Source organism: Ambystoma mexicanum, chromosome 6p, assembly GCF_040938575.1.
Source record: "Ambystoma mexicanum isolate Mex_15411 chromosome 6p, UKY_AmexF1_1, whole genome shotgun sequence".
Classification (NCBI taxonomy): domain Eukaryota; kingdom Metazoa; phylum Chordata; class Amphibia; order Caudata; family Ambystomatidae; genus Ambystoma; species Ambystoma mexicanum.
Window position 1 is genome coordinate 1,525,618,200 of NC_090935.1, and position 13,443 is coordinate 1,525,631,642.

The 13,443-nt window shown below is 43.3% G+C and overlaps 1 protein-coding gene across 2 annotated transcripts in view; it reads right to left on the reverse strand.

Annotated features, from left to right (window-relative positions):
* The window catches only part of HEMGN (hemogen), a 212,267-nt gene that overhangs the window by 130,291 nt on the left and 68,533 nt on the right, over nt 1-13,443 (reverse strand). Inside the window, exon 2 of one of the 2 annotated variants that reach the window (XM_069626391.1) lies at nt 8,625-8,703. In XM_069626391.1, the coding sequence (XP_069482492.1) occupies nt 8,625-8,703 (79 nt within the window). Of the gene's footprint in view, nt 1-8,612; nt 8,704-13,443 lie in introns of both variants that reach the window. The other variant, XM_069626390.1, reaches the window with a different exon arrangement.

A 13,443-nucleotide genomic window follows, 5' to 3' on the forward strand; every position in this document is an offset into this window, starting at 1 on the left:
AGAGGGCAGGTTCAGGTGGTTAGGGGGAGTTGGGGGAAAGGGGAGTTGAAGGGAAGGGGCTCTCACTGCACTGGGGAAGATGGGGACTCAACTAAAGAAGTGAGAGAGGAGAACATGGGGAACCGACCATAATAGGAGATGGCACTTAAGATTTTGTCACACAATGTGAGGGGCCTAAATACTCGAGAGAAGCGTAGGAAAGTGGAAATGCAGATTAGGCAGTGCCATGCCGATATAGTGATGTTACAGGAAACGCACATAAAGAAACGGGATAGTGCCATTGTTAGGTTTAGACAATTTACACGCATTTACATGAGCGATAATTCAAACCCAAGCAGACACATAAGGGGATCGGCTTTATAACAATGGCTCTGTTGACTGTCTACGCACCAAATGTGGGCCAGATGTATTTTGGAAAGAAGTAGTGGCCAAGCTAGAAAAGTTTGCGCTTGGTGTGATAATTCTAACAGGGGATGTTAAAATAGCATGGGAGCTGGCGAAAGACAGAAGTACAGGGGCCAGGCAAAGTGGACCAGTCCCCACCAGGGCTCTACAGAACAGTTTCGAAGACATGGCCATCAGGGATGTTTGGCGTGTCAAAAGGGGAGATTAAAGGGGGTATACTTGCATCCCCCCATGCTCATTAACCCTATCTAGACTAGACCATTGTGCGCCTCGGTTAACTTAATGTGAATGATAGAGGACATAGAACATGGGCCGATAGCGATATCGGACTGTGCGCCCATTATGGTGACCTTGGGAGGGTGGGCACTGCAAAGGGGCTTATGGTCGTGGACCTTTCCTCAAGAAATATTACAAGATGCAGTAATGGCAAAAGAATTAGGCAATAAAATAGACGTGTACTTTGAAATTAATGCCCAACAGGCGATCTCACAAGAGAGCCTCTGGGATGCTTTTAAGGCGGTACTGCGGGGAGAGCTTATAACACTCAGGGCCCGGAAAATGAAGCAGAGAGAGGCAACAGAAAATGAGTTGGAGACCCAGTTGTATGAGGCAACGCAGGCCATGGTGGGGTCCAGAGGGATGAACCGCAGGGCACAGTACACAAGATTAAAATAATTGAGAAAACAATTAGACCTATGACGAACAGGGAGGGTGGAGAGGGCTCTGCTATGGATGAAACAGAGGTATATTCAGGCCAATAAAGTGGAAAAGGCTATTAGCTAGACAGTTACGAAAGAAGGATGCCAACCAAACTATTGAGTGCATTGGACGCACGGTTGGGAAGATGGTTAAGGAATCAGAGGCTATAATGGGGATCTTTGCAGATTTCTATAGCACTCTATATACATCAGGCAGCTCAGACTTAGGATTGGTTGAACAATATATTCGACAAGTACCTCTGACTAGGATATCACACATAGATAGGGAGCAACTGGAGGGAGAGGTCGAGGCAGCAATTAAGGCCCTGCCAAAGAATAAAGCCATGGGGCTGGATGGGCATACAGAAACGTTCTATAAAAAATATTGGTGAAAACTCTGCCCTAAACTCACAGCCCTTTTCAATACAATGGGGCGGAATGGAAGCGTGACACAAATGAGGGCGGAAGCAAAGGTCGTGGTCTTCAGGAAACCGAACAAGGACCCGACTAAGTGCAGGATCGTATCGGCCTATTGCATTATTGAACATTGATGCAAAATGATATGCTGGTATCCTTGCGGCAAGACTAAACCCCATACTGTTGATCCTAATTGGGTCAGACCAGTCAGGTTTCATAAAGGGGCGACAGGCACGGGACAACACGAGGCAGATAATACACTAGCTAGAAAAAGTCTCCATACAACAATCCCCGCAGCTCTGGTCTCGCTCAACGCCGAGAAGGCATTTGACCGGGTAGCATGGGCGCTCCTGTTTAAAACTATGGACCACATGGGGCTGGGTCCAAAATGTCTTTGCATGGTCAAGGCAAATGATAAAAACCCCTTGATGCAACTCTCTATCAATGCACTAATTTCCCCGAGCATTGGCATTATGAGGGGCACCAGACAAGGGTGCCCTCTCTCCCCACTTCAATAGGCAATATATTAGGAACCCCTGCTAGCTTCAATACAACAGAACTCACTCAACCAGGGTATACCATTGGAGTTGAGGCTCACAAAATAGCAGCATTCGACTATAATATGATGCTAACCCTAATAAATGTAGAAACTTCGATACCAGCCTTAATTAGGGAACTCGTTAAGGTGGAACAAGTGGCGGGTGTAAAAATTAACATGTCCAAATCAGAATTGCTTATCCTAGTGCTCTCAGAGGCATAACAGGCTGATCTGCCTAGATACTCCCCTTTCACAGTCGCTGCTGACATGATAAAGTACTTGGGGGTGAACGTAGCTAACTCGATACCCAAGTTATATGGAGAGAATTATCCAGCTCTGTCAGCCCAGGTTAAGGTGGATTTGGGGAAATGGTCGCCCTTACGAATCTCGTGGCTGCTTAGGATCACTACGATAAAGATGGTAACACTCCCCAGGATGCTGTTCTTTTTTCAAGCACTCCCCATTAATATCCTGTAGCCTTTCTTTAAAGACCTCCATAGGATGGTGTCGCGCTTCATCTGGCAAAACAAGCAACCAAGGGTGCCCCTAGAAAAGTAGATGGCAACCAAACATAAGTGGGAAGTGGGCCTCCCGAACTTCTACAAATACTGTAAAGCAGCCCAATTGAGGGTAATCAGGAAATGGCTCTCGGGGGACACAAAAAAACCATGTGCAAGAATGGACAAGGATGTAGTGGGCACGCAACTAGACCCCAGAATACTCATTTTAGCCAAGTCCTGGCAGTAACCTGTGATATCTGGGACCACCTGGTCGACCAGGGGTGTATATCCTTATGCCTGTCCCCCTTCACACCGCTGTTCAGAAACCCCCAATTCTCCCAGGGGATGAAGCGGGGCTCCTTCAACCAGTGGCATAAAGTGGGATGCACAAAAGTCGGAGACATGATGACGGGTGAGGGCATAAGATCTTTTGAAGATTGCAAGAAACAATTAGGATTGACGGAAAAAGATAGACTGGGGTATTTTCAAGTGCGACACTGGATGATGCATCAGGAAATGGAGGGGGTGGCCTCCAGGGAGAGGACACAGTTTGAAAAGTATATCACTACTCACACAGGGGACAGGCAAATGGTTTCAAAACTATACATGATTCTAATGGACATGGGAACAAATAAATCATGGGGGTACATGAAGAAGTGGGAAGTAACCATGGGGGAGGAGATCACGAGGGACCACTGGGTGAATTTGTGGGGGAATATACCGAAATTAACCAGGTCTATTCAGCTCAGGGAGACATGGTATAAGATTATGGTTCAATGGCATTACACCCCGGAAAGATTAGACGGAAAGTACCCCTAAGTCTCGCAGGAGTGTTGGAGGGGGTGCTCTGGAAGAGGAGACTGGAGACATATATGGCTGGATTGACCAGGGTGGAGGGAATTCTGGAATGAGCTGGGGGTCCAAATACAGTTAATGACCCCTTGCCCCTTGTCTCTCACCCCCAAGGAATGGCTGTGTGGCTTATTTGCGCTTCCCTCTAAGCCCCACAAGAAAGCCTTTATGGTAATGCTCATAGCTGCATGGTCAATATTGGCCAAAAGGTGGAAACAAAACGAACCTCCAACACTCGGAGAATGGCTCCAGAAGCTATGGGGGATACTGGCAATGGAATGGAACATCTACAGAGTGCAAGGTGACCGTTCAGACAGGACTGGGGGCTGGCTCTGGAATATCTCAAAGGGGACTATATGTAACAATGGTGTCCACAGAATATACACATACTGGACATAATGTGAAAGACGAGCAGCAACCTTGGGGAGGCGAGGACTCACTAGCTCTGGAACAAGGAACGGTGTGGTGGGGGAGAGGAGAAGGGTGGGAACAGGGTTGAGGGTTATTGTTATCAGTGAAATGCCAATACAATACACACACCCACTGCTCACCTGCGCTCCTCAACCAAGGTTGAGCACGTCTCACACCCTATATGTCCAAGGCCTTAGCGCTACTCTGCTCAGCAACTTGCAGCTCCACCCTATCTCAGCTATGGCCACACTCACACACTGCACCAACCCATACCTTAACTCCCCAGCCCTCTGGCTTGAACACTTTGCCACCAAACCTACACCTAACCAACCATGTACTGTACCCTTGAGGAACATCAGGCTTGCCTCCAGATTCCATCATACCTCCCACCACTGCACGAACACTACCCGGCACACTAACCCATCACCACCAGCTACAACAGCCTACGTCACCTTACCACCTTCACTAACCACAAACACCAATCTCGATACAAGCCCCCCACCCGCTCCTAAAACCTTTATCAAGGGGGCATTGATTAATGCCAGGTCCCTTGACCCCAATGATGCCTCAGCCCACAACATCAATAACATGCTGTCCAATTTAGGTTTCACACAACATATCAACGAGCCAACTCATTCCAAGGGCAGAATCCTTGACTGGATATCTGACTTAAATTGTGAAATCAATGTTTAATCCAACCAACCGTGCGCCTGGACAGACCACCATTTAATCACCTTCAGCATCCCTGCCAGAATTATCCGCACCTCTCCTGACATTGCACCTGCGATCTCCACAAGAAACAAGAGGGACATAACATATGAAAAACTACTCCTGCTAATCCTCCCAGCTCTCAATGAACACGCTTCCTCGTGTACTGATCCAACTGTCCTGGTAGACACGTTCAATCAGACTATGCTGAAAGCCCTTGACCACATTGCACCTATTAAATGTAGAAAACCCAAACCACGGGCCCACCTCAACTCATGGTTTACACAACAGCTGAGAGTTCTACGCAAAGAAAAATGGAACCTTGAAGCGCGCTGGAAAATGAATCCCATTGAAATGAATAAAGCGAGCTTGGCTCTAGTCACCTTGAACTACAAAGAGGCTATACTTCAGGCAAAAAAAAACACATACAACAAGTGCATCGAACAAGCTAAATCAAACATGAAAGAGTTATGCAGAATACTAATAGAATTGGAATCCTCTGTCACCCCACCTAACACTTGTAGCAAAGATAGCACTTGGTGCACCAATATCCAAAAGGCGCTCCTTGGTAAAATAGCCACCCTCCAAACCAAAATCAATGATAAAAAAAACTTGCCTGCAGATCGACCCGCAACCTAAAACCCATCAGGTCAGAAATAATACCAATCTCTACTCTCAGAAACCTTTCAGCTTTTCGCCCCTCACCATCACTGAAGCAGAAAATATTATCAACAACCTCAAACCCTCCAATTGCGAGGGTGACTTATGTCCTGCCCCTATTATCAAGGAGGCCTCTCATAATCTAGCTCCTTTAATTACCGTGTTCATAAATTCCTAATTTAGCTCTGGGATCGTCCCTGACAACCTGAAGGACGCCTGGGTCATCCCGCTTCTTAAAAAACCTTCATTGGATGCAAACATACCAACCAATTACAGGCCCATCACCACGGTGCCGTTCCTGCTAAAAATCCTTGATCGAGCTGCCTATTTGCAGATCCACGATTATTTGGAAACTAACAAACTCCTGGGACCTAGACAATCGGGGTCCCGCCTGCGGCACAGAACCAAAACTGCCCTTATTGATTCCTAAAACACAAATTGAAGACCTAAAAGATAAGGGTAAACTGGCCCTTCTACTCCTACTAGATTTATCTGCGGCGTTCGACCTAGTAAATCGCCAAATCCTCTGCCGACACCTCAAATGAGCTGCCTACTTTTCTGACAAAGCAAAGGCCTGGATCAGTTCATTCCTGGATAACAAATCCATGAGGGTTTTCTCTCCTTCTGCGGCTGTTGAACCCTCACCAGTCACCTGCGGGGTACCACAAGGATTGTGTGTTTCCCCTACACTCTACAATGTATTTACGAAGCCACTATTCGATATCTTGGACCATCTGGGTATCACCTATACTAATTATGCGGATGACACCCAGATACTCATTCCCATCACTGGTGATCATATAGCTGACACACTAGCCATTAATTCCATCTACCAAGTCATCCAAACGTGGATGGCACAACATGAACTCTGTCTGAATGACGAAAAGACAGAGCTACTCATTCTAGGCTCTCACCAAAGACTCAACAAACTAGACCCCTCGTTTAAATCTTTTGTCATTTATGGCAACATCATTAAAGTCACAAAGGACACTAAAACTCTAGGCATTTATATTGACTTCACCCTCTCTCTCGCTAGACAAACTAACGCAGTATCCTCCGCTGCAGCGCATACGTGTAAGCTCATTACAGCGTGCCGTCCTTTCCTATCACCAGCCAACTGTACCACATTAGCCAGGACCCTGGTAATGTCCAAAATTGACTATTGCAACTCCCTCTATCTCGGCACCAACCAATGCAACATTAATAAGTTACAGATTATCCAAAACAATGCCATAAGAGCTGCACTAAACATCCCCAGGAACCATCACAATTCTGACACCAGACGGAGCCTCTGATGGCTCTCAGTAACACAAAGAGTCTCTCTAAAAACACTTGCACTAACTCATAAATGCCTCGCCAACCAAGCGCCTAGTTATCTGGCCAGTATATTCACTGTCCACACTACCAGCAGACCCCTCAGAAGTGCCCAGACTAATTGCCTCTCCATACCCCGCTTCAACCTTCAGAGATCTGGGGGGAGTAGTTTTCCAGTCATGGCGGCGAAACTTTGGAACTCACTACCCAACCCACTTAGAGCGGAACCTTCATTCCTGGCGTTCAAGAGTATGGCCAAAGCCTGGCTGTCTGCCCAAGACCTGCCCTTAAATCAGACTGCCCGCCAGCCACCCCCTGTGCTCTTGCCTACGGTTTAACTCTGTTTTGTACATATGTAATTAACTGGCCTTATAATTTGAATCTGTATATAATTTGTAAATGTTCTCTTGCTTCTTTTACTGCCTATTACCCTGCTTTGCTATGCATGTACTATGTTGTAACCTAAGTGATGCGCACGGATGCCCTTGGGCCAGATGCGCTATATAAATAAATAAAATACAAATACAAACGAAAAACATTTTGCAGCTGTGCTAACGCTGTTTTCTCTTGGCCCACATGTAGGGCACTACCTAGTGAGGCTCTAGCGAGGTGTTTTAGTGCTACCATTCATTTTGGCTCATGTTTGTTGATAGATGACACTTAAGCAACACTTTTGGCTTATCAGTGGTGTTTTAGGGTCACAGTTAGTTTTAATTACTGCTATCACTTTAGCACCAAACAAAAGGAGCCGAGGCCATGCAACAGACAGTGCGCAAGCCACCGGACCAGGCGACTTCCTTGTTATTTGTCATCATGTCAAATGGCTAGCGAGCTGTCCATGCCACATTGTCGACAATGCTTTTGCGAATCACGTGCTGCACATGTTAAATTTTTTTCAATGCACATTCTCTTTCTCAAATCACCAGGCGCCACCTTCCAAAATGCAGTTGTAAACTGTTGTGAGTGAATAAAGAATGGGCCCCTTTAAGAGAAAGAGGACATGCAATGGTGGGAGGGAGCAGGAGGAGGGAGGAAGAGGAGGAGCAAAGGAGGAGGAAAGTCAGTGATGTTCTGGAGGAATAAAGAGAAGGGTGGAGTGGACAAAGGCTCCTGTAGAATCATTCGGTGTGAGTGATGCAGCCCCACAAGGGGGGCCAATATCAACCACACCCCGAAAACCATTGCCCCTTGTTCAGACTCAATTGCTGCACCTTCAGCCAGTCCTGCCTTTCTGGCACCAACCCACCAATTACCCATTCCCTAGCTTCCATCATCTAGCTCCTTTGACAGTACCGCCTTGCCGGCTCCTCCCACCCGCAAACCATCTTCCTCCATTGTGCCTCGGACTTTCTGCCTCTGTTGTCATGGGTTTCCCCCTGGACCTCGGCTCCCAATACCATGACACAACCCCACAGATATTCAAGCCTTCTCCCTCCCCCATTTCCCCCATCAGACTTTCGTGTTGTGTGTGGATGAGTCCATTGTCCTTGTAGGCCTCTGTAATTGTTGCCTCCTGAGCTGGTAACCTTCACCTGGGGCGGGGTGCATGGCGAGGGGTCAGAACAGAAATGTGTTTGTAATTTGCTTGAGGCAAGACAATTCAAATTAGTAACTAAATATCCATCAGTGATGTTTGATATTCAAAATAAAGACTTATATAGAATGCAAGAGCTCAGAAAATATAGTATTTGCACAAGGATGCAATGTGATGCAGTCCATCCACTTCCAGGTATTGACTGCTTTTCTCCTCCACCTCTAAGCGTTAGTCTGACTGGTGTTATTGATGACTTTGTCACTTGATCATTACAGCTGAATGTTCCTGCGGGTGCTTACACACACTCCGACCACACATTACACCCCAGGGAATATTCTCCAATGGGTGCCAGTTGGGCCTTTTAAAAGGTAAAGTAAACAGCAACCTTGGGGGGAGCACTCACCATTCAACCACACTCCAGTTACAGACGTAAACCTCATTCGCATTCGTGGAACATCCCCTGCCAACCCGAGGGAATTAGGGTCCTCGAGAAAATTACTTGTGCACCAACACTTTATGCCTCTTCATTCCCAATATAATCACAAACGCCTTTTTTCTATACTATGACAATTTACCAAAGGACCCACTCGATAGATTCTTTTTCAGTGGCTTCTACTTTTCTTTTCTTGAGAAGATCCCGATCCCTCAGTCGGCGCGTTGTGACAACTGTGAGACCAAAATAAAAAGAAAAGACGCTGCAGTTAATGAAAACACTTGTAGAAACCATCTATTAACATTTCACCATATAAAGGGGGAAAAATAAATGCAGGATTGATTGTACATGATGTCAAACCAGTTTAAAAAGGCAAAAATGTGTTTAGCTGTTGATTGCCCTGTTTCCATTTTACAAAGCTCTTTGGGAAACCAATAAACATATGCACCCGTCATGACCCCGTCCCAAAACCCTATATCCAACAACATGGGCCCAGTTAATTTGCACACCAAATCTTTTAATTATGTAGTGCCGTTATAAAAGGGGTTTCCGTGCAAAGGGGACATGACCTTGCAGTTCGGGCAGTGCTGCTCCCATTGGTGGCAGTACCTGACTGATTTGCATATGACTGGACCCCTTCTGCAATGTTGCACACTGGCTAAAAAACGGTGGAGTGGAAGGTTGCCCAGAGCAGTGCCAGTGGTTTAGATTAATTCAAAATCTTCCACCCATCACTTTTTTAGTTTCAGTTTGTCTCCCTACGTGAGAGAGAGTATGCCCAGACGTGGGTCCCTTGCTCACTGCACCATAGTAAACCAAGCTGCACCTCACTCAGGAGGCCCAACAAGACGATACATGTCGGGGGTTGCTTGTGTTTCAGTGCAGAGGGGACCTGGCATAGCAGTTTGGGCTTGGCTGCTCCCATTGGTGGCAGTACCTGACTGATTTACATATGGCTGGACCCTTTTGCAATGGCGCAGACGGTCTAAAAAACGGTGGAGTGGAAGGTTGCCCAGAGCAATACCAGTGGTTCACATTAATTCGAAGCCTTCTAGCCATCACTTTCTTTTGGTTTCAAGTAACAAAAGCTAAGCATATTTAGTTGCACTTTTAAACCAAGTAGCAAGAAGAGCTTTTGCAACAACCAGGATGAATCCATGGGAATTAAACAAACTGATAATATTGTTTAAGGTTCAAATACAGTGGATTGTGTGTACAACATCAAAGAAATTGAAAACCTAGAATACGGCCTGTTGGAGTGCCATTATACGAATACCAAATAAAAAGCCTCCTGGAAAACAGCCTGAAATATGCAAGTCCCTCCATGCAGATCTGATGATCTATCTCCTGGGAGATTCTTTCCCAGAAATCACCTGCAGGATTGCCAAATTCTTAGAAGGGCTCAGCTGGTTGGACATAAACAGCTCCAAGGAATGGCTCCATAAACCACTCTCTTGCATCCAAAGAGACCAGGAGACAGAATTGATTTCAGACTGAGATAGCCAATAAGTCAACATAATGGAGGAGGAGCCCAGGTTAAGGTTAACCAGGGATAATTGAGCCCCTATCGAAGGGTGATAGAGATGACAATGGCCCGTGCTCTAGGGGCTCAGCTCCATCATTTGTCTCATCCATTTTTTCTTCCCTGTCCTCCTTGCATGCCCTTCATTTTTTAACCAAGTTCCAAATTCTTAATAATACATGAAACCTGAGAAGCCGATGGAAAGAGATTAATTGTTTCTTTGCTCTGTTGCTCATTTTTACTTATCTTTCGTCTCCTCTCTCCTCTTTCTTCTATCTATCATCCTCTTTATAGGTGCTGCACAAGTTGGATAGAGGGGAGGAGGAGGGTGGAAAGAGTGTGTTGGGGCTAAGAGGATGAGAAGAAATGTTATGGCGAGAAGTATCACTTTAGTGGATTTCTCACAAACCATTGATTGGTACTAAAAACACAGAATGTTTCCCAGTAATGGTGGTGAGGCCAGTGATTGGCAGGCATCTTTGAAATTGTTCTGAAGTTGTCATGAACAAATTGCATTTTTTTCCTGGTGATCGAAATTACTGAATACATGTTTTTTTTTATGTTCTTGCAAAATGTGTGATTTCTAGAAAATTTAAATTTAATTGTTCTCACTTTTTAAAAAGATAATATATTATGACTCAAATCAGTTTGCCAACTTGCCTTAAAACTATTTCCTGGGATGTCAAAGTAGAGCCAAACAATGAGAACAAAATATTGCCTAAATGTAAACAAATTGTAGACCTTTGTATGCATTGACAGGTTTGAGGAAAATGCTACAAAACTAGAATTAAACTGGTTCATGGACTATTGGCGACACAATAAGAGCAGTAGTTTTTTTTTTTTAAATAGAATCAAACTGGCAGTTTCTGAGGCCCTGTTTGAATGGGCAAGTTGTTGGGGAGTTTCCAGTCTGCCTCCAACAAGAAATTGTGCTAGCACATTTCTACATCCAAAGCTGGATAAGGAGCAGGTATGGTTTGCTTTCTTTTTAGAGCTCTGTACCTACTCTTTGAATGTCGGTATTGGATAGGTGGGGCCTTAATCTAATATGGCTTCAGAAAATGGTCAGGTACACAAATAACAATGCAAAGCGGGGTATGATACAGTGCACAGGTTTAGGAGACTTGTGAAATATGGCATAAATGAAATTGATCTTCAGAATATATGTTACTTAATTGTTTCACACTGGCATGATCAACTATGAATGATTTACAGCCTCTTAACATCAAAAACAAAACAATATTAGGATGGCTGTGGCAGACTTGCCTCGGATTTCTGCAGTTATTATTTATTTTCTGTTTTAAACAAATAGAATTTGTCAGGAAAGTAAGAATGCATTGACTCTTCTATATAAATGTAAATGTCCATTCTTCTGATTATATCGAAGACAAAATCATGATTTTGTTTTCAACAAAAAATGGCAAGCTGAATGAAGTAAATCTCAGATGAAACTACTTAAGTTAGAAAATCAGTTGTCCCAAGAGTTAAGAAATAACAAATAACGCACAATCAATTTAATGCAAGCAACCTGAAAACTCAAAAACATATTCTATATCCGGTCACAAGTGAAACTGGTAAAAGCCTGAAAAAAGGGTCATGAACATAGTAATCAATTTTTAAAATGAGTGATATGGAACTAAAAAGAAATCAAGTGCAATGCATTATCAAATACATTCAGCTATAGATTACATGGGAGGTGGTGCATGTAAAACCAGAATAACTGAAAGGTTCTGCTACTGTTATCAAGAATTATATAGACCTCAGACTTTGCATGGGCATAGCTAGGAGAATTATGTTCTAGCTAGTATGGAATTAAAAATCATGGTGTGACAATTGGCAGCTGGCCCAGAGAATTGACCACATGCATTTTAACGATGCAGGTTTATCCTGGTTATTTGAAATGTTTTGATTCATTGTATAATTCGAGTCCTCCCCTCAAAGTTGGAACAAAGCACACATTTGTCATATTCATAAAACAGGGAAATTACCTATCACGTAATTAAATGCTTACTTGAACATTCTTTCTAAACAGTTTTTATCCACTTCAGAAAATGTACTAGAAATAGCAAACAGGACTTTATCCTGTTGTGGAGTGTGCTCCAGGTAATGTATTAGAAATGTGTAGTCATTGATCATACCTCACTGGAGGGATCCTCGCTTACCCTGGTAAGTTTAGATGCAGAGAAAATATTTGATCAGGGGTTCAGGAGTTCCTCTTGGAGGTCATGATGGCAAATGGAGAGATATGTATTCCTCTACTAAGTATATGTTATGAACATCTGATAGGATATGGAGGGCTGTGTATTCCTCTACTAAGTATATGTTATGGAGAGATATGTATTCCTCTACTAAGTATCTGTTATGAACATCTGATAGCGTTTATTGGGATTCACACAACTACCACAAATCCAATATTAAGTACTAGAAGAGCTAGACACTCACTTTCTTTGACCATATTTATGAAGCCCGTGGAGAAATATTTTTAATACACTTTATAACGTTTCAGTAAACAGCGTCTAAATACTCAATTTATGTGGGTTGTATATGATAAGATTATGAATGTAAAAGAGAATGGCAACTCATTCATAAAATGATGCAATATTTGTATCAAGATTTGGGTCATAAAATTACATTTCTTAAATGACAGTGGATGGACTATTGATTCATCCAACAATATCAATAGAGTAATCTATTTGGGAATTCAGAATCAGAAAGGTTACAAGTACATCTTCATCTGTAACTATGATACATGATTTCGGCAAGGAATAATTAAAAAATGGAGCATTTGACACCAATCGACCAGATAATTATTATTCAAATGTTCAACATTCCAACATTTTGACTTTTATTACAAACAATCCCAATTTATATTTCTAGTTCTTTTTAACTTAATTACAATATGTGACTACTTCTATTTTTAATTGGTGTTTGACTTTCCATGGGTATACTGAAGAAGGAATTATGGCTGCTTCCAAGTTTTAGCTGTATGATTGATTACCAAGTTTAAGATGTGTTTGGCCATTTCTAAACCCAAATCTTGAACAGATGAGTATGAATCCTCTACTTGATAGAAGGTAGCCCCAAAAAAGGGAAAACTGGCCTTCTGTTTTCACATCCCAAATTGTGTAAGAAAAAATCGTAATTGAAATTTTTTTTAACAACAATGTTTACAGAAATTACCATTCAGTTAGATTTTAGCAGTAAGATGATTATGTCACAGGATTTAGTGGTCACAACAAAACAAAATAATGATAAACTATTCCTTCACACACTAAAGATAATATATGTGTTTTAAAAGACCTGTTGCACACTATTATTAGACCCATCACAATTTGAGTTTTCTTCATCATTACGAGTTATTGGTATCACTTTGGTGATGAAGGCACACATTTATGGTTTCATAAACCTACAATTACAGATAAAAGTTAAAGTTTGAATAATGAAGCACTGA